Source organism: Solea senegalensis, linkage group LG16, assembly GCF_019176455.1.
Source record: "Solea senegalensis isolate Sse05_10M linkage group LG16, IFAPA_SoseM_1, whole genome shotgun sequence".
Classification (NCBI taxonomy): Eukaryota; Metazoa; Chordata; class Actinopteri; order Pleuronectiformes; family Soleidae; genus Solea; species Solea senegalensis.
In genome coordinates, this window is record NC_058036.1 from 1,884,738 (window position 1) to 1,906,500 (window position 21,763).

Genomic DNA, 21,763 nt, shown 5'->3' on the forward strand with positions numbered 1-21,763 from the left:
GCCACACAGCCTCGCGCCGGCTTGACGTCACTCGGCTTGCTGTCATCCACGGACCAGGGAAGGGCACACATGACATGGAGAGACATTCCCATATGAACAGTTATTAATGCGTTGTAGCTTGTTATAAGCTGACGAAGATTCCTGGATCTTTGTTGTTACTTAAGTTACCGTATTACTTTTTTTTGGCCCACCGGAACAACCAGTGGCTAGCTAACTGTCTAGCTAGCTCGTAAGTTAAGTAAAGGCAGCGTGAAAAAAAGCCTCCTCATGGCGTCAATCCTCTTTACCAGGTCCGTGGCACCTTTAATGAAAACCTCCCGCACACTAAAGAATGAATTCCGTAAAGGTAAATGTATGATTTATTTGCTTAAAAAAATACATATACACCACGTATTCACTAGTTTGTTTGTTGCTAAGCTAATTTAGCTGTGGTCATGTTAGCATGTAGAGGACTTTACTCTGTCTCCACAGAGGAAACGTTTGGGTTTCCGGGAAGATGATGAATGAGTGAGGGTGAAGCGTTACTAGCACATAACTGTGTATTAAACAGTAATAAACCACTGAATTGAGCACACAATGACCTCCTGGTGTCAATGCTAACAGTGCAGGTTAGTTGCGTGACCTCGCTTGAATCAGCGTTTTCTGAGAATCACACCTGACTGTTGAGACGTGAACAGGTAGAAAGGAGCACTGACTGACTGGATGGAGGAGCTGCTGGGTTATTTGAGGACAGCTCGGTTTCGGTATTAACCACTGGCAGCGCTGTCTCTCCCCCACTGCAGTGTGTGTTTGTTGCCATGGCAAACTGGCTCCTCTCTGTTTATCCAGCATCCGCAAGATGTCCTTTCCTGATCTAGGTGAGATGTGGAAATATGAGGAAGAAGGATGTAAAGGGATAGTTAAGTTTTTTGGTTAAAAAAAAGAAAAAAAGTACTGCTGGACTGCCCAAAACTTGGACTTGTGGGCCAAACTTGGGGTTTCATTTGGCCCACTTCCGTGTCTAAGTAATGGCCACTGATATTGCAACAAGTCATTTGTTGAAGGCAGAAAATGAGTGGGGAATTCTTATGCATATACTTCTTCTTCTGATTGTTTAGAACTGAGTTTCCTGCATTTTATAAACTAATATGTAAAATAAAGTTTTCTGACAGAAATGTACAATGTTAATTTGTTATTAACTATGTTAAAGCTATAATGACATTTCATTATGAAGTATCCTGACCTGAAATGCCAGTACTTGCTTCCAACTGAAAACAATAGGTGTTTATTACTATCCAGCAGCTCACTATCAAGTTTCAGTTTTAATATGGGGTTTTCTGTGGTCAGAAATCAGGACAAGCATTGGCCTATAATTGATGCTGATTTTTTGGTTCCCAATATTTAGTAGATTTCTTTTTCCTCAATCTGATTAAATATAACTGTTTTATGATTGCAATAATTGGCCGATTAATAAACTTTAGTCCACCAGTGCAGATTATTAAAACATGGGATCGTTGAAATCTTTCCTCTCAGTGGTCTTTGGTCAAACTGATTGTTTCTCTGTCGTTTACAGGATGTTTAGGCTTGTTACCGTTAAAATGACAGGAAAGCTACAGTAAAAGTGTTTGTGTTGGCACATTAACACTGTGTTTATAAATAGATGACAGGGTCATGATGGGGATTTGTGTGTCTGAAGTGGACAGACTGAGACTGTGAGCTTGGCTTTAGGCCCAGATTATCAGACAAATTGCGAGAGGATAGGTCAGTGCCTGTTTTAACTCCACCTCACTAACACATGAGTGTAATTTTCCCGTCATGTATTCATGTTCATGTCCTCATTCCCTGTTAGTGATCATGATATGAGTATAATCGTGTCTTAATCACAAATCCACCTTTTCACAAAGCTGGACAATAGACATTTGGATAATTTGTTTATAGTAATCCCGGCTCTAACCTGCTCAAGGAAGATAAATAATCTTCGACAAGGGTTGTAACACTGATCAGTCCCTGCTGCTGCCTGCTGTGACCGCTGAACTTTGACCTCCACACTGTATGTGTGCCATGGAAATGAAGCACTCATTGAGGAAAAGGCTGTAAAGTCAGTCAGTAAAGATTAGAGGCTTGTCTAACACAGTGTCAAAGAGCGTTACAGCGGTGTCACTGATATTAGGGAAAAAAAGAAGACATATCCATAATTAATTGATTACTAAATAAAACTAACATATTTGTATTATCTTATTTAGTTAAAGTGTGTGTGTTAAATCTGTTTGGCTCTGAAGCGCAGTTGGGATGAAGTGATTGATGTTCGAGTTAGTGTTTCAGCACTGCACTGAAAGGTGATACATTGCTCTCGAAGCCAGACAGTCCATCTATAGTACTTGGCTTCCAAGAAATCTTTGTGTTTCCAGGCTGTGGTTTATTGTTATTTGGCCACTGTGGATGTAAACAAGGAATATAGACGCAGTGAAATTTAATTTCCTGCATTTAATGCACCATATGTAGTTGCAGGGCTGCTAATAATGATTGATTTTTTAAATAATCGATGAATCTGTTGATTATGGCTGCAATGATTACTAAATTTCATTATCGATTAATCGGTATGCGTGTAAAACAAGCTCTCTGATTTTGCAGCTTCTTATATGTGACGATTTTCTGGTTTCTTTGTGCCATATAAAACAAGAAATAATATAATATTAAATCATTTTGGTTTGTTTTGGTGTTTTCACAATCAATAAGTCACTTGTTTGGTCCAAAAATGTCAGAAAGTGTTCGAAATTATGCTGTTTTCAAATGTGTTTTGTTATGTTGGAAAACCAAAATGATTTAGTTTTGATTATTTCTTTGTTTTATAGAGCAAAGGAACCTGAGAATATTCACATTGAAGCTGAAAAATCAGAAAACACTCCTACTGATAACTGATTATCAAAATATTTGCCGATGATCCTTTAAAATGAATTAATAAATGATTATTTGTTACAGCCCTACTTGGTTATACTGCAGCTGGCTTCCAAATGTTTGTTTTTCCTTTTCCTGTATCTACATCCAGGACAGTATTTATAGCTAGTGTTAGATTTACAGTTAATCACTTGCTTGTTTGCTGTGTTTTACAGCAGCACATAGAAATACCTGGAGTTTAAGTAACAGCCTGATTAGTGGAGCACTGACCCGAAGCCTCTGACGGGTCAGTTACTGCTCACAGGGTACATGAGGAAGTGATATAAAACTGCCAGTTTAACGATTTACAGCCTGACGGAACCCTGCGGGCTGTTGTGTACAGCAGGGCATGAACTGGTCATGACCTTTCATGACCAGGCCGAGGTCTATTTAGGGTTAGGGGAGACAAAATCATACCCCCACTGCTACTGCAAAATAAGTCCTATCTTACCCGTGTAGCAGGGGTCTCAACCTCAAATGACCTGGGGGCCACTGAGGTCTGGTCAGGAGGGGGGCGGTCAAGTAAAGGAAAGTGTGAGTGTTCTGTAGGAAGTTGGTGATATTAGTATAAATATCACAATATTCCATCACAATTACAATAGTTGTGATCATTTTTGACAGCATTTTGAAATGCCTGTTGTTTCCCAAACCTTGAAATGACTAATCGATTAAATCGAGAAAATAATAGATGGATTCATTTTTTGAACATTTTTAAATGGGAATATTTATCGGTGTCTTTGCTCCAAATAACAAAGAAGTCATTAAAATTGAATTGTTTTAGTTTACGGACAAAACAAGACATTTGAGCACATCATCATTTTAAAGTTTGGGAAACACTGATCGACATTTGCTGACATTTTATGAACCGATCCATTGATTAATCAATAATCTATCATTAATTGAAACCCCGTTTGTTACAATACATTTTTGATATACGTTGTGCAGCCATACTAACGATGGGATTTTTTTTTTTTAATTTAATACAACAATGACTTTAAATAAAGCATCAAGACTAAAATGTTCATGTAAACTAAAGCAGTGTAATCAGTCCTGGTTGTGAAGCCAGAATTAGGAACTGACGGACCTGACGTAACGGTTTCTGGAGGTTTGAATATGAAACTACAGGTGTTGAAATCCTCAGGGTGGGGATGAAACCACAGAGGAAACACCGGGTATAGATGTGTGGACACTGGTCCAGGTCAGTAGTAAAGGTCAGGGCGTGTGAGGTAATCTACTGTATTTCCAGGGATTTCTCTCACTCGGCCACAAAGGTGACACTGTTCCAGTGCTCGTCGTTTCCATCAGAACCTGTTGGATTCATTGCAGCCGGCCATGTGAGAACCAGAGGGAGGCTGTGGCTAAGCCATCTGCTCTCTGGTGATTGGCCCGTAGAGTCTCACCACTCCACCCTCTCGCTCTCTCTCATTCTGTAACAGTTTGATAGTGACCTCTGTGTTCAGTCCCCTCTGTGGGCCTCACTGAGGGTGTGAGTATTATGGCCACCATCATCAACAACAGTGTTAAGATATTTGCACAAGCTACTTTATAGATGCACAAAATAGAATCGTCTTAAACTAATTAGTGAGCTGTAAAAATGTCGGTAAAATAAGAATCAGGCTTATTGCCAGGTAAAGCATTTTTTGAGTATTTGTTGTGAATGTTGGTGCACGTTTAAGATTTAGAAAAAATCTCACAATGTTATCCTGATAAAAACGTGTGCCAATGTGTGTAGATGAAAGCAGCTGCTAGGGCTGTTGATTTTCAATTTCCCCGGGGCGTTGTGAAGCCACTGTGCCCTTAGTGACAATCAAGACCAATTTCCCCAATGTTTTTTTTTTCCTGAACATCCAACACAGAATCACCATTGTGTTTTTACCGATTTCACCAATTTTGACCTCCATACGATAATCCCTGTCAGCACAGCGCATGAAAATGTAGAATACTATTTACAAAAGAAAAAATGGTCTATAACTGACTGTGTAGAATGAAAACATAACTGTTTCTATTAGGGCCACTACGGATTATTTTCAAAATATATATTAATCTATCCATTGTGAAAATAGTTGGCAATTAATTTAGTATTTGATTTATAAATCGATTCATTGGTTTTTTTCCTTTTCCTTTCAGGGAAGTTACAAGATGGTGCCTGTTTCAGCTGCACAGCTCTCAGACTCTCCAGTCACAGGTAAGTCAAATAAAAGAGAAAAATGTTGGGATTAAACAGTGTCCGCAGCTCCCGACAGCATCTGAAAAGTGAAAAATAAATGAAATAAATGAAAAATAAAAGAAAGCAGACATCTACTGCCTATTTAACTTGAATCTTGTCCCCCTGTTGTGCAGACCTGCGAGTTTGACTTCAGTTTCCATATTCACTCCTACCCTCCCTGTGTCGGGCCAGAGTTGGGACTCGCAGCGGCTCTTATGCGCCTTCAGCCTCAGAGCCTCCACTTCACTACACCCTGGGATCACAACAGGACCCCAGTGGACCACAGTGCCGCAGCAGTACATCGCCAGTGTCCGGTGGATACACACATCGGGGAGGAGATGGGACGATTCGAAGGTGGAGAAGTCGCTGCGGTCCATAAAGGACAAGAAGAAGCTGGAGGAAGGAGGCCCCGTGTACAGTCCCACGGTAGACGCACAACCTGCGAGGAGGACAGTCAGACAGTGGGTCGTGGATGAAGTCAAACATTACTACCACGGCTTCAAGCTGCTGTGGTTTGATACCACGATTTCTGCGCGAATGCTGTGGAACGTCCTGCACGGACATGTCCTGTCCCGACGGGAGAGGAGACAAGTGAGTCAGGAAATGTAGATGTTGTTGCTGTGAAGTAACTACCACCAGACCCTTTTGAAACTGAGAACAGCATAAAAACAAGCTCACCCTGAGCTAAAGGCAACATCCACATTACTATGTTTTCTTTAAAAAAAATTGCAATTTCAGAAACAATCTGCATCCAGACTAGCACTTCTGGAGTTTTCAAACTAAAACAATGCCTGCAGTGTTTTAAAACAGCTCCATTTTTGGTGTGTGGTTGACAGGCATACACAGAGCAGAATTCACATGCTTTTTTAAATGAAGCTGCATAAATTCATCAGTATGGACATTTGAAGGTTTTAAGTGCTCAGTAAACCTGGCTACAGTTTCACTCCCAGTACAATAGGATTTCAACCAATCAAATTGGCTTTTAGATATTCTAGAAATTTGACTTCAGGACGTATTACTTCTTAAAATTTACGATCAAATTGAATGACAGTGTCCAATCACCAGAAAAGTGTTGTTTATAACTGCGAAGCGACAATAACAAACCCTAAAAGAGCGTTGACTTTCTACATTATAATCCCTGTTATTTTAATAATGTATTTCATATTTTAAAAAAACTGCGTATATTAGTCAGCTAAAAGACACAGCATTATATTTAACAAGCCAAAGAAAGGCAACCAATTTTCAGCTTCTTAATGTGTTGAAACATCAACTATTGCTTTTAAAATAACTTGCATTTATTGTCTCTCTGTCTGAAATCAGCAACTCATTGTTTCAACTCACATTTCTTGGGATCTTGTTGTCGATAAATCTGCTTCTGTTGTCACTGTAAACTGCAAATGTGGGAATGGAAAATTTTACAGCTCCAGTATCAACAGTCAGTGAGGGGGCGTGGCTTAGCAAATGGTGAATTACTGGTAAACTTTGACCATATGTGGCACGTGTAAGAGTCTGTCGGCCATTTTGCTACGAAGCGCCCTAGCGTTTTTCCCCACTTACATCTGAACAGAAGCAGAGATGGGAGAAGTGACCCGGCAGCCGGTTCTTCACACTGCGTACTTGTTTCCACTCTGACTCAGAGTTTACACAGTGGTTAACCAGCTTTCGTTTAGAGATCAGGGCATGACTGAGCAGGGATTGTTGTCCGACAGCTCAGACATCTTGTTCTATAATGTTTAATCCACAGCTTCTCAAACTTAATGAGATCAATTATAGAAATTAGCGGCTGCTGAGTGTTTATTCAACAGACTCTCAGTGCTAGTGCTGCTGCTGCTGCTGCTGCTGCTGCCTGATTAAAACTCTTCAGGTAGAATCTTTACGTGTTCTGTAAGTCTCAGATATATAACTTTACACCAGTTTTCATACATGGATGTTTCTCGCCGTCATATCAGCTTTTATGTCCAATGAGCTGAGACATCCTGAGGCAGTTTTTGGACATTTGTCAGTATTTAAAACCACTTATTATTCAGTATCCTGGCTGTAGTGACACAGCCTCACAGCATGTTAATTATAATGCTGTGTCTTCAAGTTGACTAATATATGCAGAGCATGTTATTGCTTCATCAAAGAGATAAAATATAAAATATATTATATACTCTAACTTTATATACTATACTTATACATTCTGTATTCTATATAAGGCTGGGTTATATGGTTTATCGCAATGTTTTTTAGGCTATATCGCGATAGATTTCGTATATTGGGATATAAAGCTGCACACAGATTGTTTCTCCAGACTAATGAACATTTTCTTTGGAGAGGTTTATGCTTCTCAAAAAATTGTGAGAATGACAGTACACTGTAAATACACTCTACTATTTATGAGTTGTATCACATGATCTTAAATTTTTTTATTTCTTTGGCATTTAATGTTAAATGAAGGACATTTATGTGTGTTAGAAATATTGAAATTGACTATAAATATGGTCAAATTCTGCAATAACACAAATAGTTAGGCTATTTAAGACCATATCTTGTCTTATGTCAATATAGATAATAATACTGATATATTAGCCCTTATACTGTATACTGTGCTCTGAGTGATTATGCTAAAGAAAAAAGGGAAATGGATCTCAGCACTGTGCTAATAGCTGCTGCTGGTCAGTGCTCATGTTGACCCCCCTCCTTTCCCCTCCGTCCATACATTAAACCCACCACCCACCATCACATCTGCACCTTTTCAAATGCATCTGACTCCCTCGGAGCGCATGTCCCGAAACCATCTACCTCCCATTCATGAGGCCTGGCCTGGCTTTGCCTCCTTAATCTCCTCCTTTCATATTCACTTACAATACTCCGGCCTCCGTTTAAGGCTCCTGCCATTTTAATCTGTCACCGCCCCCCCCGCAACCCCCGTCCACTCTCCTTTTGATGTTGAGCTCTGGGAGATGATATACATGTCAATAGACCAGTGGACAAAGGCCTTTTCACTGAGCCGGGCCTAAATCCTTCACCCTACTGGTCCACTGATATGCAGGTGGAAAAGGGCGGAGAATGAAGGACTCGTGTTTTTTTGCCTTCTCCCCTCAGGAGCCTCTTCTGTAAGCAAGTGGTCAGGATTGTGTCGCGGTGTGGTCAGTTAGCCACAGTGTGGGACAGCTGTACAATGAAGCAAACTAGTGTCCGTGAGCTGTTTCTACACTCAGAGGATTGTTCAGGTTCTGTCCTGAACAAATGAGCTTCCTGTTGGAGCAGTTTTTTGAGCTTTGTGAGGCAGAATGTTCACTTTAGTTCAGGACTGTGTGTAAATAACGTGCCAGTGAATCAGGAGGTGGGCGTATTTGTTACCTCTTTAGGACCTCTTTCTGGCATAAACAGTGACCTTATGTAGTCCTCATGGAGACCAAAGCCTGGTCCAAATGAGGGAGAACCTCATTTCTGGGGAACAGGTCAAGTTGTTGTAGTTAGGTTAAGATTAGTGCTAATTTTGGGATAACACTATATTTATGCTGTCCAAATGAATGAAAGTCAGTGCAGTGTCCTAAGTAGAAGTGCCGCACAAACCTGTGTGTATGTTCTTGTTTGTGTATCTTTGTGAGGACCAAAAACCATATAAACCATAGGGAGTGAGGACATTTTATCTGGTCCCCACAACTTTGAAGGGCTTATTTGGGGCTTAAGACCTGGCTTGAGGGTTAGGTCTAGAATTGGATTGAGGTTAAGGCTTTTAGTTGTGATGGTTTAAGTTAAGGTAAGGGGTTAGGGAATTCTGTGTGTCCTCAGTAAGAATGCTGCGTGAGAATATGTGTGTGTGCATTAAAACTGCTGACAGTTCAAACTGTTATTAGAGGGAAACTGAGCAGACAAAAGAAAAAAACATGAACCAAACATCATTGGATTCCCGCTGTTTTTTTTTTTAGCTTGACTGCCCTCTGCTGGACGCATGAACAAACTGCCATCAATTATTCAAGTCTTAGCATGGACTACCCTGGTTGTTTTAGAAGTTATTTACAGTATTTTACAGTTTTAGTATTAACCTTTTTTAGTTAAGATGTACAAAAGGTCTTTATTCATGACTGAAAATCCCACTTTCCTTCATTTCCGCCTCAGTTTCTCAGAACGTGCGCGGACGTCTTCCGACTCGTCCCCTTCCTCGTCTTCATCATCGTCCCCTTCATGGAGTTCCTGCTCCCCGTGGCTCTGAAGCTCTTCCCCAACATGCTGCCGTCCACCTTCGAGACACAGTCAAAGAAGGTAAAAGAACCCGGGCCTCCTGTTTAAATCAGAGCTGCAGACACAGACACAGAAACATCAGCTCAAGTTTGAGGATTATACTGTATGTTAGGATATTGTGTTATTTTGTATCATTTTTACAGATTCAATTCATAGATCACATTTTGTTCATTCATTTATTCCATAGATTATAATTTTATATAATATCCAGATTAAAATGTGAATATATTTGAATCCTCGTTCACTGCGCACACTTTTCACCTGAGAACCCGATGATGAGCAGAGGATTGTTCAGGTTCTGTCTTGAACAAATGAGCTGTGAGCGCTGTCTCACTCTTGACAAAGGGCTAATCCTAATTACAGTCTAATCCAAAACCACAACAGGATCCCTGACGTGTTTTTCCACTCTGTTTGCGTTTGGCTATGATAATTATTACCTTTCTTAACACACTGCAACACTTTCGCTCTCATTTTCCCATCAGATTTCCTTGTTTGTTGCTACACTGCGTTGCCTTAGTACTTATGACGGGGTATTATTACAGACTAAGTTGGCTGATTGGTATTTTGAAATGAAACGGCAATATATTATATATTATATTACGTAGATTTTAATTGCTGGGAATTTATTTTGTGTTTTCAGGAGGAGAGGTTGAAAAAGGAGCTGAGGGTCAAACTGGAGATGGCCAAGTTCTTGCAGGACACCATCGAGGAGATCGCCCTGAGGAACAAAGCTGCCAAAAGCGACGTGGCCGAGGAGTTCTCCACCTTCTTCCAAATGGTTGGTGTCTGCAAATGTGGACAGAAAAAACATGCTCTGTGCTGCCCTCTGGTGGTGGACTGAGTAAACCGTCTCTAATTGGTTGGTCAGATAGGTTTTAATGATGTAACTGGATTATGGATATCTAAATGTATAGTTGCTGTAATAGTCTGCCACAAAAGTAAAATGTCTGAGTTAACCCATGTGAGGATAAAACAGGAACATCTTCCTGCAGGCTCAGCCCAGACTCCTTTTGTGTGAATTGCTCTGGAAAGAGTTTATGTTTGAAAACCACTGACAAATATCTGGACAAAAAAGTCACAATGTTAACGTCTCAACTACATATTTCTCTCAAACTCTTGCTTCTTTGTTTAGGTTCTTTGAATAAAAAAAACTTTTAAATGTGTTTTAAAAAGTCACACTTTCTCTCGTTGTCCTTCTAGATCCGGAACTCCGGAGAACGTCCCAGTAACGAGCAGATCTTGAAATTCTCCAAACTGTTCGAGGACGACCTGACTCTAGACAATCTGACACGACCTCAGCTGGTGGCTCTCTGTCGCCTCCTGGAGCTCCAGTCCATCGGGACCAACAACTTCCTGCGCTTCCAGCTCATCATGAAGCTGAGGACCATCCGAGCTGACGACAAGGTAGAAACTCTCTTTTTGACACTGTTAAAGATGGAGGTGCGTGAGTCATGTGAAGCCCCGTGTGACCACATGTGATGCATGTGTTTATCAGCTGATAGCAGAGGAAGGAGTGGACAGTCTGAACGTGACTGAGGTGCAGGCAGCCTGTCGTGTCAGAGGGATGAGGTCACTCGGAGTCACAGAAGAACGACTGAGAGAGCAACTCAGCCAGGTAACAAGGATGGAGGATGTTGGAGAGTTTAATTAGGGATTATTTTCATATTCAATTGTCTGTTATTTCCTCAATGAACTCCCGTACTTTCATCTTTGTGTTGTTTGAAGTGGTTGGACCTGCACCTGAACCAGCAGATCCCCACCTCTCTGCTGCTGCTGTCTCGGGCCATGTACCTACCCGACACCCTGTCTCCTGCCGACCAGCTGAAGACCACACTGCAGACGCTGCCTGAGATGGTGGTATGTACAATCAAAGTCTTGTTTTTTCCACTATTATAGTGTTTTTTTCAAGTGTATAAAGGCTAAAACTTCCTAAAAAAACAACAACAAATTGCTCCTCTCCAGACAAAGGAGGCTCAGTTGAATTTGGCAGAGATGGAGCTCTCCAAAGTGGACAACAAGACCAAACTGGAGACGACACTGCAGGAGGAGGCGGCCATTCGCCAGGACAACAAAGAGCGTGAGATGGAGAGGCTGGCTGATGCTGCAGAGAAGGTCGCAAAGGTAAGCTGTTTCCACACCACCAGGGGGCAGTACAAGCATTAGATACGTTCAGTCAGTCCGGTTCTGCGATGCATCGCTCAATCTCTGTGGATTTAAAGTGTGCAGGGAACTCTGACGGCTCGAAACCGGCACTAACTGTTAAGTTTTTTCTGCCAACATGGCAGAGTAAACAAAGGAAACTGATGTTTTTTATCGTACAGATTATAATTTAAACTTCCCTAATTAATTTATTCAGTCCTGATGTCCTTTTTTTGTCTTGTGCAGCAGGGTGAGATGGAGCTGGAAGCAGAGAGGATGAAGCACAATAAGACGAAGGTGGCTGCTGATTCAGAGACACTGAAGGACACAGCTCCTGTCTTAGAGGGAACCAAGGTAACATTTTTACCTGTACAATACTGCTATTAACGTCCATCCCGATTGGATCTGATGACAAAAACCACATTCATAGGTGGTTTTATATCCTTTTGGAAACCCCCTGAAATCAGATTTTGTGTATGGATACATTGTCCTTGTTTCTTTACTGAATGTTATCACGTGACTCACTGGTTTCCACTTCTTCGTTTTCTGCACCGCTCAGTTTGAACATTGGCAGACTTTCCTGCGCTTCCAGGTTGGGTTTGATGTCGTGTTCTCCTCCACACCAGTTCATCCCCACAAGCACAGTCTTTCTGTCAAACCCGAGTTTCTTTGAGCAAACACAGATGTGGGCTAAACTGTCCTGGCAAATAAAAGTGTGGCATTTATTTTACCATTTTCTGCTGTTGTGCTCAAAGGGATTAAAAATATAATCTAATGGACAGGAAATAATCCATAAATACAGGATTTTACTAATCTATTTTGATAATAGATAAATCAGTTTAGTGTTTTTTTTTTTCTTTAAGTTCTCTGATTTTTCAGCTCCTTAAATGTGAACATTTTCTGATTTTGTTGCTGATATAACAAAGAAATAATTAAAACTGAATAATTTTATAATAATTACAGCATTATTTCAAGATTTAGGTCATACCATTCACATTTCTGAAATTTGACATTTTTAGGAGCAAAAAATAGTTCATTTATCAAGACAGATTAATTGATTGTGAAAATAGCTGGGATGAGAAACAGTCATTTTGAATTACAGAACAGAAAACAGACACATCGTGTCGTAATAGCTCGGGTTGGACTTCTGTACATACAGGTACAGCGGAGTGTTCTGCTGCGTTTAGCCCACATCTGTGAAGACTTCTCCTCTGATCCTCGTTGATCCACACAGACCCGTTTTCAACCCTTTCTTCCCAATCCAACAACCTCAGTAGATCCACACACTTCCCTCCATCCTGTGGGAACATATTGGCTCATGAAGACTTTCCCTTTTTCCTCTATAGCGCTCCCCCCTTTTTTTTAACCCATCATGTGTGTTTAGGTTGGTCTCAAACCTAACTGTGACTGTGTGTTCATCTGTTTGTGAGCAGTTTAATTCAAAAAGTAAAGGATTTTTAATCAATACTTCTGGACATAGACGCACTCTAGTGTATTAGACTGATTAATCCAGGGGTCGCTGAGCATCTTGTCTCGAACTCGACCTCTAATAGTAGGTTTTGTGTTAATTTTTCAGGGAGAGGAGATCACCAAGGAGGAGATCGACATGCTGAGTGACGCCTGCTCAAAGCTGAAGGAGCAGAAGAAGCTGTTGACACTGGAGAAAGAGGAGCTGGAGGATCTGAAGGACGACGTCCAAGAGTACAACGAGGTGCTCTATTCTGGACCGTAAACAAATGTGTCTGCGGTGTTTGTTTGTTTGTTAGTTAGTTACATCTGTAGCGTGTTTTTCTCTGCAGGATCTGGAGGAAATAAAGAAGGAGCTGTCTAAGAGCGGCCAGGAGACGGTGAAGGAGTCGAAAGCGAGTCAGCGCCTGTCCAAGAGGGTCAACCGCATGATCGGTCGCATGGACAAGATCATCGTGGAGCTGGAGAAGGACAAGGAGATCCTGGATGGACAGACGGCCAGTGGGACATGCCCACCCCTTGGGTATGTCACACAGACACCGTGTTGCTGTTTACCGTTTTATTTTGAAATGGCGATCTTTACATTTTTCCCCAATTAATCCACAACTATTTTGACGAACGATTCTGCAGTTTGAGTGTTTGCCGTCGCTGCAGCCATGATGCAAAGGCAGCTACTTTTCATAAAGACATTAACAATGCAACCAATGATTCATTTCATAATCGATCTGTTGATTATTCTCTTGATTATCAGCTCTTTGGTCCAGAAAACTTCCCAAACCTCGACACAATGATATTGTCAAATGTCTTGTTTTGGCCACAAAACAAAATCAATTGATTTGAATGATTTCTTTGTTAAATAGAGCAAAAAAAAATATTCACATTTAAGAAGCTGAAAAATCTGAAATCTTGTTCTAATCATTAAAGGAAACACTCAAACTGATTAATCGATTAATATAATTATGTAACCAAAAAGTAACCAATGCTGTTGTTTTATAATTGCGTTTCATAGTTGATTTGATCATTGATTTTCTTAAAATTGGTGCCCGCGCATCATTTACTTTAGCGCATCGTCACATAAAAATATCTTGATGTTTTTTGTTCTAAACATTTGATCCCATTAGTTAGATTTTTTTTTTTTAAACTCCTCAGTTTTCACATATTGTTTCCAAAGATCATCATCATCGTCATCATCAGTGCTTTTTTTGTAAAATGCTGGTGGAGACAAAACAAGCAACAAAAGGCTTCCCAGAAAAAACAAAAACAAACGACGTTCTATTCAATTCTATTTATTCTGCGTTAATAAAACCAAATCCAGCTGCTAATGAATCAATTAAACTTTTTGCAGATTATTCTTTACTAAACATAGTGATGTCACAAGGTAAGAGACTGTGCTGAACGGCCGCTTGCTTGCTTGCGTTTGTGCTAACATTGCTCCAATGATCAATCATTGCTTAGTCATCGCTTCAATTCCATCACGATTCTGCCCACTTGTTTTAATAAACACATGTTTTGAGTTAATCTCTTAAATCACCTTTTAAACGGGAAGGTCTTACATGGTTCACGAGCGTTTTTTGATGTCAAATATTTATATTTATTGTAAAACTTGCTTTGTAATATATTGGATAATATTAATTCATGCTGCGCAGAGCACAGCATATAACATATATGAGCTTTAATAAGACAATCAGTGCAACATGTTTAAATTTAAATAGTGATGCATGGCATTTCAGCATGATTTAGCTCACCGGCCCATATTTAATCTGTTGTGAATTTGAAAAAGTTGATAATCTAATTTGATTGGTGTGATCTGGGAACCTTGAGTGCAGCGCATCGGACGTCTCGGGCTTCTCCACCGCATTTTACGCCCCTGCCAAGTCTGGTAACTGTTTCCTGTATGCAGTCTGTTCTACGCCTTCAGGGAGAACCTCATCAGTATCGACGAGCTGATCAACATCATGCGGCAGATCCAGAACATTCCCGAGGACAAGCTGCAGCGCATCGCCGAGGCCCTCGACGACAACAAGGACGGGAAGATCGACATCGACGACGTCATCAAAGTAAGTCCACCAATCAACGCAGTATTTTCCTCCTAATTATGAACGGATTCTATTATTTCATGCAACAGATTTCTGAAGAACAGCGTTCAGACTTTGGTTTGGGAATTTTTTTCGAAAGGCTCTGAACAGTATTGTAGTGGCTTAAGTGACACATGGTCTTTAGCTCGACTCATAACCAGGGAAAATGCTTGACGTCGCCAGAGTGCCGTCACAGGAAGAAGCACAAGAATCAAACCGAACAATGCCGAACTTAAAAAGACTTAACCGTCCTGAAAACCTGGGTTAATCTCCAACATTCAGCAAAGGAAACGTCTAAAATCTCATCATATAACAGAGGAGTCTGGTGTATTTAGCGACAGCACTGGTGAAAGCCTGCGATCGTGAGCGGGTGGTTGTGTGATTCTCGTCACTACCACCTATCACTGTCCATTTTGTATTTATTTTTCCTTAATCTGTGCCGCCGCTCGTAAACTCTCAACTGCAGACGGGCTTCCACCTAAAGGCGAGAGAAGGCAGCGACAAAGAAAGTCCGAGAAGAAAATAGGATCGGTTTATTTGCTCATGAAATGAAATGCAGAAGACTCGTTGTCATTTAGAAATGAGATCACGTGTAGTTGTGAATCGAGAGCGCATTTATCGTGCAGCCCTAATATATACAAACCGTTTACTATTTAATGCGAGAACAAAGAATTGCAAGGACGCAGGGTATTGGGCTTATCAAATCAATTTCTATTTGTGTAGCACTAAAAACAACATGCATTAGTAATCCAGAAAGCATACAGTATTATGGAGAGAGGAGTCTAGAGTGTTTGAAGCTATAACAGATACCAATATATAATGTATGATACATGTTCAGAGGTCGTTTAGTCTCTTCTGCAGTGAACAGAAAATCTTTCATAGGAGGTAGCAGCTTTTTCAGCTTACATTATTGTGTTAAGGGGATTTTGTTGTGTTTGCTGATATCTAATAATACATTTTAAAGAGAATATTGGCCGGTAATGATATCAGGCCAAAAACATTTCCACAAAATGTTCCCTTTTGTCATTTTCCACCCATGAAGCCATGTGAGAACACAGCAGGAAAATTCACAGCAATTAAGTGGGTTGAGTGTCCTGGAGAAAAAGTGAACTGTCACATTTTCTTGTACGATATTGGCATTTTATCCACATTTCTGGAGCCCGAGGAGCAGATTTTTGGAAATAGTTCATATTTGAAAATGGCTTATTCCGTAAATGTAATATGAATCCCTCTCTCCCTGCGTAATCCCAGGTGGTGGAGCTGATCGACAAGGAGGACATCGACATCTCCACCTCTCAGGTGTCTGACATCATGGTGATGCTGCAGAAGGAGGAGATGCTGATGGAGAAGGAAAAGGCCAAAGAGAAGGCAGAGAAGGAGCAGGCGGCCAACAGCTAACTGGTTTCCCAGAAAAAGAAGAAAAACAAACAAACAAACAAAAAAGAGAAAGACACGGAAGATTGTGTAAAGATGATGTTGGTTCCTCAGTCACAGAGAAACTGGACGCCGGAGAGAGCAAACTGGACAAATCGAGAGGAGTTATAGTTTGAGGTAACTACTGAAAAACTGACACATCATATGTTCAACATAATCTAAAAAAAACAAAAAAAAAACAAGGACTCATTGTCTTTAAAATGCACAAAAATCAAAAAAACAAGCATCAACGGCCTCATGTTGAGCTCTTCTCGAATGATCCTGTAGAGATTTGGTTTTGTGTAAATGATCTAAAGAATTTATTAATAAGAGAGTGACAGATCGCCATGGTTACAAGTTATATATTACTTCCCAGAGTATCCAAAATTCCTGGGTTTAAATTTGTTATTTAAGGTTTGAGGTGAGCTCACCTTTTCTTTTGGCCGCAGAGAAACGAGCGATCGTTTCTAAACTTTGCACAGTTCAGTTAAAAAAAATCACCATCGTCATTCCACCCAGTTTCATTTCAGTCTGTCCCTCATCCTCTCCGATTGTAAATTATTTTGTTTTATATTATGAATTGTACGAGAACCGGTAGCTTATTTCCTGAGATCTTTAAACGGTGGCTGCAACCAAAGACCTCATTGGACACCGTGTTGAAAATGTCAATCACTTCTGATGCACTTTGCCCATAATGTGGGAGTCGATTTAGACGTGGCTGAATTGAAATGGCAGCAAATGCCGTGACGGTAGTCTTGGGACAAAAGCGCCACCTAAGGTGCGGTGCTGAATAAAGCCAGTGGGTGGCAGCAGAGATTAATTGAAACGATGCAGCTCGTATCTCAAACACGTCCGTTGCCTTTCGCTGTGAAGGCTAATAAAGCAGCTGTTGCGAGTTCTGTGTAGGAGATGGTCGTTATACAAAAACAACTGGACATCGCAGTATACTGTGATATGTATCGTAATATTAAAGTTCTACGAAACGCCCACCCTCAATTAGACGCAACTTAAAAATTGATGATCAATCAAGCAGCGCTTTTCTACATCAATATTAAAAACTGCACTGTAATTTCTTTTTGTACATACGACCTGATTATTAATCTCATTGTAGCACAGCTCTGCGTGTTTATTCCTGTGTTTAACAAAAGCTCTGCGTAAAATGCCAAAGTTGCACTGCAGCATGTTTGAATAACATTATTGATGATCTCCGATTATTCCTGAAAAGCAAACAAAAAACGACGGGAGACTATTTTTTTTTTTTTGTACAGTGGTATCACATCAGCTACGACACATACGTTTGCACAGTGAATCTTCTTAGGACTCTGTATGAACTTCCATTAATTTGACCGGACTAAACAAAGCCTTATCCCCAACCTCAACCGAACCTGAGCCTTTAACCCCTTTCTAAAAAACAGGTCTTCGGTCCTCACAGAGATATTCATACAAGTACACACACGCAAATGATCATTTCATCCATGTCATGTAAGGCGTATACACATAAATCTTAAATAAAAGGATGGGAAAAATTAAGCAAATTTGTTTGGGGGACCCAAAATAAATCACCCACGACCCATCTGTGGGTCTCAACCCAGTGTTTGGGAACCACTGGCCTTGGCTTCTCTTTTGTTTTTGCACAGATTTTCCCTCGGCGACATATTTTCAGCCGCTGAGCTCTGAAGCAAACGCTGTCCGTCAGCGTGAACCAGCCGCTCAATTTGATTTGCTCTCTCCCTCGCTCTTAAAGCCGGAGCCGTCCGTGTGTCACTCCTCCTCCACAGCAGCTCTCGAGCAGCTCATGGTGTAAACACGGTTGACAGAGTGGCACTGCAGATAACGCTGAGTGGACGACCCTCCGTCTTTAATCCCCTTCCTGGAATCCGCTGTCAGGACGTGTGATTTAGAGCGCGGCCGCCCGTCCTCCACCCGCCTCCACCCGCTCGGTGCAGACTGGACGCTGGCTGACATGGTGACGCCTCTGCCGTCGCCTGCGACCGGTCAGAGTGATGGATGCTGGGTAAACACTCGGCCCATACATGGGCCACAGACCTGCTCGTCTGGAGGGTTGTGTTTAGGTTTAGAGATGCAGCGGCGGGGACATGGCATCGTTACGCGCAGCATAAATCAGCCGCCGGCGTAAACATGTCGCCGGGGCAACGTCTCCAGGACACTTGGCAGAGGAGAGTGGTGTCTGTGTCTGTGCATGGAGGGGTGAAAGGTCAGGTGCAGAAAGAGTGACACATAACAGAGTGTTTCAAGATCAGTACTCAGTGTTTCTGTGTTGCTCCAGGAGAGTTTGAAAGGGTCATTCTATATAGTGTTCTCTCAGCCAGTGGTTCCCAAAGACTGGGTCAGGACCCTGAGATTGGTCGCAGGAGATTTTTCTTTGGGTTCCCAAACAAACCTCTTTGCAAAGATTTATGTTTAGGTCTTAAGTCACATGCATGAAAGGACGTTTTAGTTCATTTACCAATCGTTTATGTTGGCTGTAAATTAGTCGCTACATTATGCACAAACTTGTTCTTTGTACTTCTTAGAAAAAGCTATATAATAACATCACTTAAACATCTATTATTCACTTGTTTAAAAACGATAGTTTTGTATAATTGTCCTCGTACTTCTAAAAACAGTCGCCAGCTTCACAGAGATTTCATTTTTGTACGCATAAAAAGCAAAGTGAAGATCTTTGGGTTTTTGGACAGTGTGTCGCTGGAGGTGAAACTGTGACGTTGCCTCGTGACATTTTCTAATCAATTATTTGAAGAAATAATCAGGAATTTTTTTTTAATTTGATTAGTGGCTGTGGATGGAAACCGGTTTTCAGTGCTGTTCTTGGTGTGAACGCCTGGACGATGTGATGAGGAATATGATGAAGTGTGGATTATTTTTTACAGGTTATTACTCATTCAAAATCCAAAGAAATGTAGTTTTCAGTGTCAGAAAACGGAGAAGCTGCGAAATTTCACGGTTTGATGAGTTCAAAACAAGCAAATGTCACATATTTACCTTTAATAATATTCAATTAATGGACTAAACCATTTTTGACATTTCCATCTTCTAGTGACGCAACGTAAGTGTAAAAATCCCAAGAGAGAAACACACTCGTACAGTTCAGATTTTTTTGTTGTATTTCCACCATTTTCTCCCACGTAACAAACATCAACACGATTTATTATTAACCTTTCATGTAAGAATACCGGTTATTTTGAAATATAGAAACCATAATATGCATATCAAGACCAGCTACCACATGTCATTTACAGAATATAGACGTAAAAGCATGTTGAAGCGCGTCCTGGTGTTTGGCTGCAGCGTGAGGAGATGTGCAGTTCCCACAGATCACCACCGGCAGCAGTGTTGCACTGTGTCGTTCAAGTTGCTGTCGACGTTTATCAGTTTTCCATCAGGGTGATTTCGTTTCACTCAGCTTTTGCCACTGTGTATGTGCTCTGATTATTATTAATACATATATATATATGAATATATATATATGTATATATAAAAATATATAAAAGGTGTTGATTAAATATGTTTATAGCTCAGGTTGTGAATGTTGTAAACCGTCCTGAAAGATTCCTGTGGAGTTTTGCGGTGCACGTTGTGCACAAGAGGAGCACATTGAAAGCAATAAGTTGATTATGCATCGCGTTATGATTTCTTTTCTTTTAATTCTTGAGGTGTTAAATTAGCTAAAAATATATTGTAACATGTCCACATGTTGTCCCCGAAGCTGGAACCTTTGATGATCAGGCTGATATTCTGCTTATTTTAGGTGCTCTGGCCATTTTTTTTGTCACAGTTTGTGTGTCGAGGACCAGGCAGCTGGACACTGAGAGCAGGATCAGTTTTACGGTCAGGGTCCCGAACGAGTCAAACGTTTGGACATTAAAGACGAAGTCACGTTAAAGGCTGACGAATTAATTTTACGCGACGCGCTGTTCCTTCAAAGATAGTCAGATCAGGATTTCCATCGATGGTGTCAGGAGGACGGTTCATTTAGTGTCAAACAAACAAAAGGAAAGTAGGGCTGTCCCGTGTCTGATGGACCCCAGGGTAACTATTTCTGAAGATTTGCGCTTTCTGCCTCCAGTGTGAGTGGACAACTGACTTTCAGATGAAAGTGTCAGCCCTCAGACGCGCATTGGACATTAAAAGACACGAAACAACCTCTTCATTTCTGAGCGCTCACGGAGAACACGAGCCTCAACTTTCACCATTTGCCAACTGCACAGACGGTAGCTCGTACTAGTAGTGACTCAGCAACTTTTTGCACTTTTCCATTCTACAGTTCGAGCACAGCTTTGTTTGATATCAGTCACGCCGTTATATCCCCAAGGCCTTTTTACCATGCGACACAAACGAGTGAAGCAGCTGTTTTGGGTGGAACTGAATCATTAGAATTAGTCGATTTAAAAAAAGGGTTGTTCACAGAATCGTTCAGTACTTCCTGCATTGCACACTGAACTGAAATACCACTGAACGGGTTAAATATTGACATTTCCTTTGCTAGATTTTAAGTCTTTTTAACTGATGTATAGTTTGGTATTGTTCGGTTTGATTCTTGTGTTGGACACCGCGCTAATGACTCTTCCAGTGACGACTCTCTCTGACCAATCAGTGACCGGCATCCTTGCGACGTCACATTTTAGTATCGTCAGAGCAGGTACTAAGAAAACCAGGTACCAGGAACTATCACTGATGGAAAAGCAAGAAAAACTGTAGAATGGAAAAGTGCCATTTGTGTTTTTGGACACACACACACTGTCCTCTCGACCTTCAGTGGACGTGGTTCAAACACAGCGAAGAGTGAAGGCCGTTGAACAAAGTGTGACGTTAAACCTTAAATAATCTAAAGTTTTCAGATTAAATCTCAGTTTAAAGTGTTAGGGGACATGTTGCAGCATATCATTGAATTTTTTTTGACTCAGTATAAGATACTGTAACCCATTGGTCTTTTTGTTTTGTTTTTTTAGATGATTGTTATTTATTTATTTATATATTAAATCCAAATGTAAGAAGCTGCACAGGAAATGACCAGGTACTAGGATTTAATCCCAGTTTGATCTTGAATCTCATATGTAATGAAAAGCATCCCCTTTGTTTCTCTGTTCATATTAAAAAAATGAACATCATCTGCTAAATTAATCACTAAAGAGTTGAATAAACGATGTTTGATCCTGGTTTGTCTTTTCTTTGGTTCCACCATCACTCACTATCATCTCCTTTAACACCTGCAGACAGTGTACACACACACACACACGTGCAATGCTGCCCTCTACAGGAAAAAGTAAGTAGTATCCACATTCTTCATGACCTCACCAGT

At 40.8% G+C, this 21,763-nt stretch overlaps 1 protein-coding gene and 1 long non-coding RNA gene across 7 annotated transcripts; one reads left to right on the forward strand and one right to left on the reverse strand.

Annotated features, from left to right (window-relative positions):
* Positions 1-27: 27 nt before the first annotated feature.
* Positions 28-21,620, forward strand: letm1 (leucine zipper-EF-hand containing transmembrane protein 1). Of its 6 annotated transcripts, XM_044046755.1 has the most exons (16): positions 28-346; positions 5,041-5,098; positions 5,254-5,710; positions 9,227-9,370; positions 9,990-10,127; positions 10,550-10,753; positions 10,845-10,964; positions 11,075-11,206; positions 11,312-11,470; positions 11,735-11,842; positions 12,048-12,080; positions 13,065-13,199; positions 13,288-13,478; positions 14,301-14,333; positions 14,856-15,012; positions 16,282-21,620. In XM_044046755.1, the coding sequence occupies exons 1-16, from the start codon at positions 268-270 to the stop codon at positions 16,426-16,428; spliced, it is 2,295 nt and encodes a 764-aa protein (XP_043902690.1). In that variant the 5' UTR covers positions 28-267; the 3' UTR covers positions 16,429-21,620. The 6 variants fall into 6 exon arrangements, with proteins under 6 accessions (XP_043902690.1, XP_043902692.1, XP_043902691.1 ...); XM_044046757.1 differs by lacking the exon at positions 14,301-14,333; XM_044046756.1 differs by lacking the exon at positions 12,048-12,080.
* Positions 4,988-6,511, reverse strand: LOC122782436. Its single transcript, XR_006361920.1, has 3 exons — positions 6,461-6,511; positions 5,256-5,558; positions 4,988-5,159 (listed from the first exon to the last, which is right to left on the reverse strand). It is a non-coding gene; the product is annotated as an uncharacterized LOC122782436 (long non-coding RNA).
* Positions 21,621-21,763: the final 143 nt, after the last annotated feature.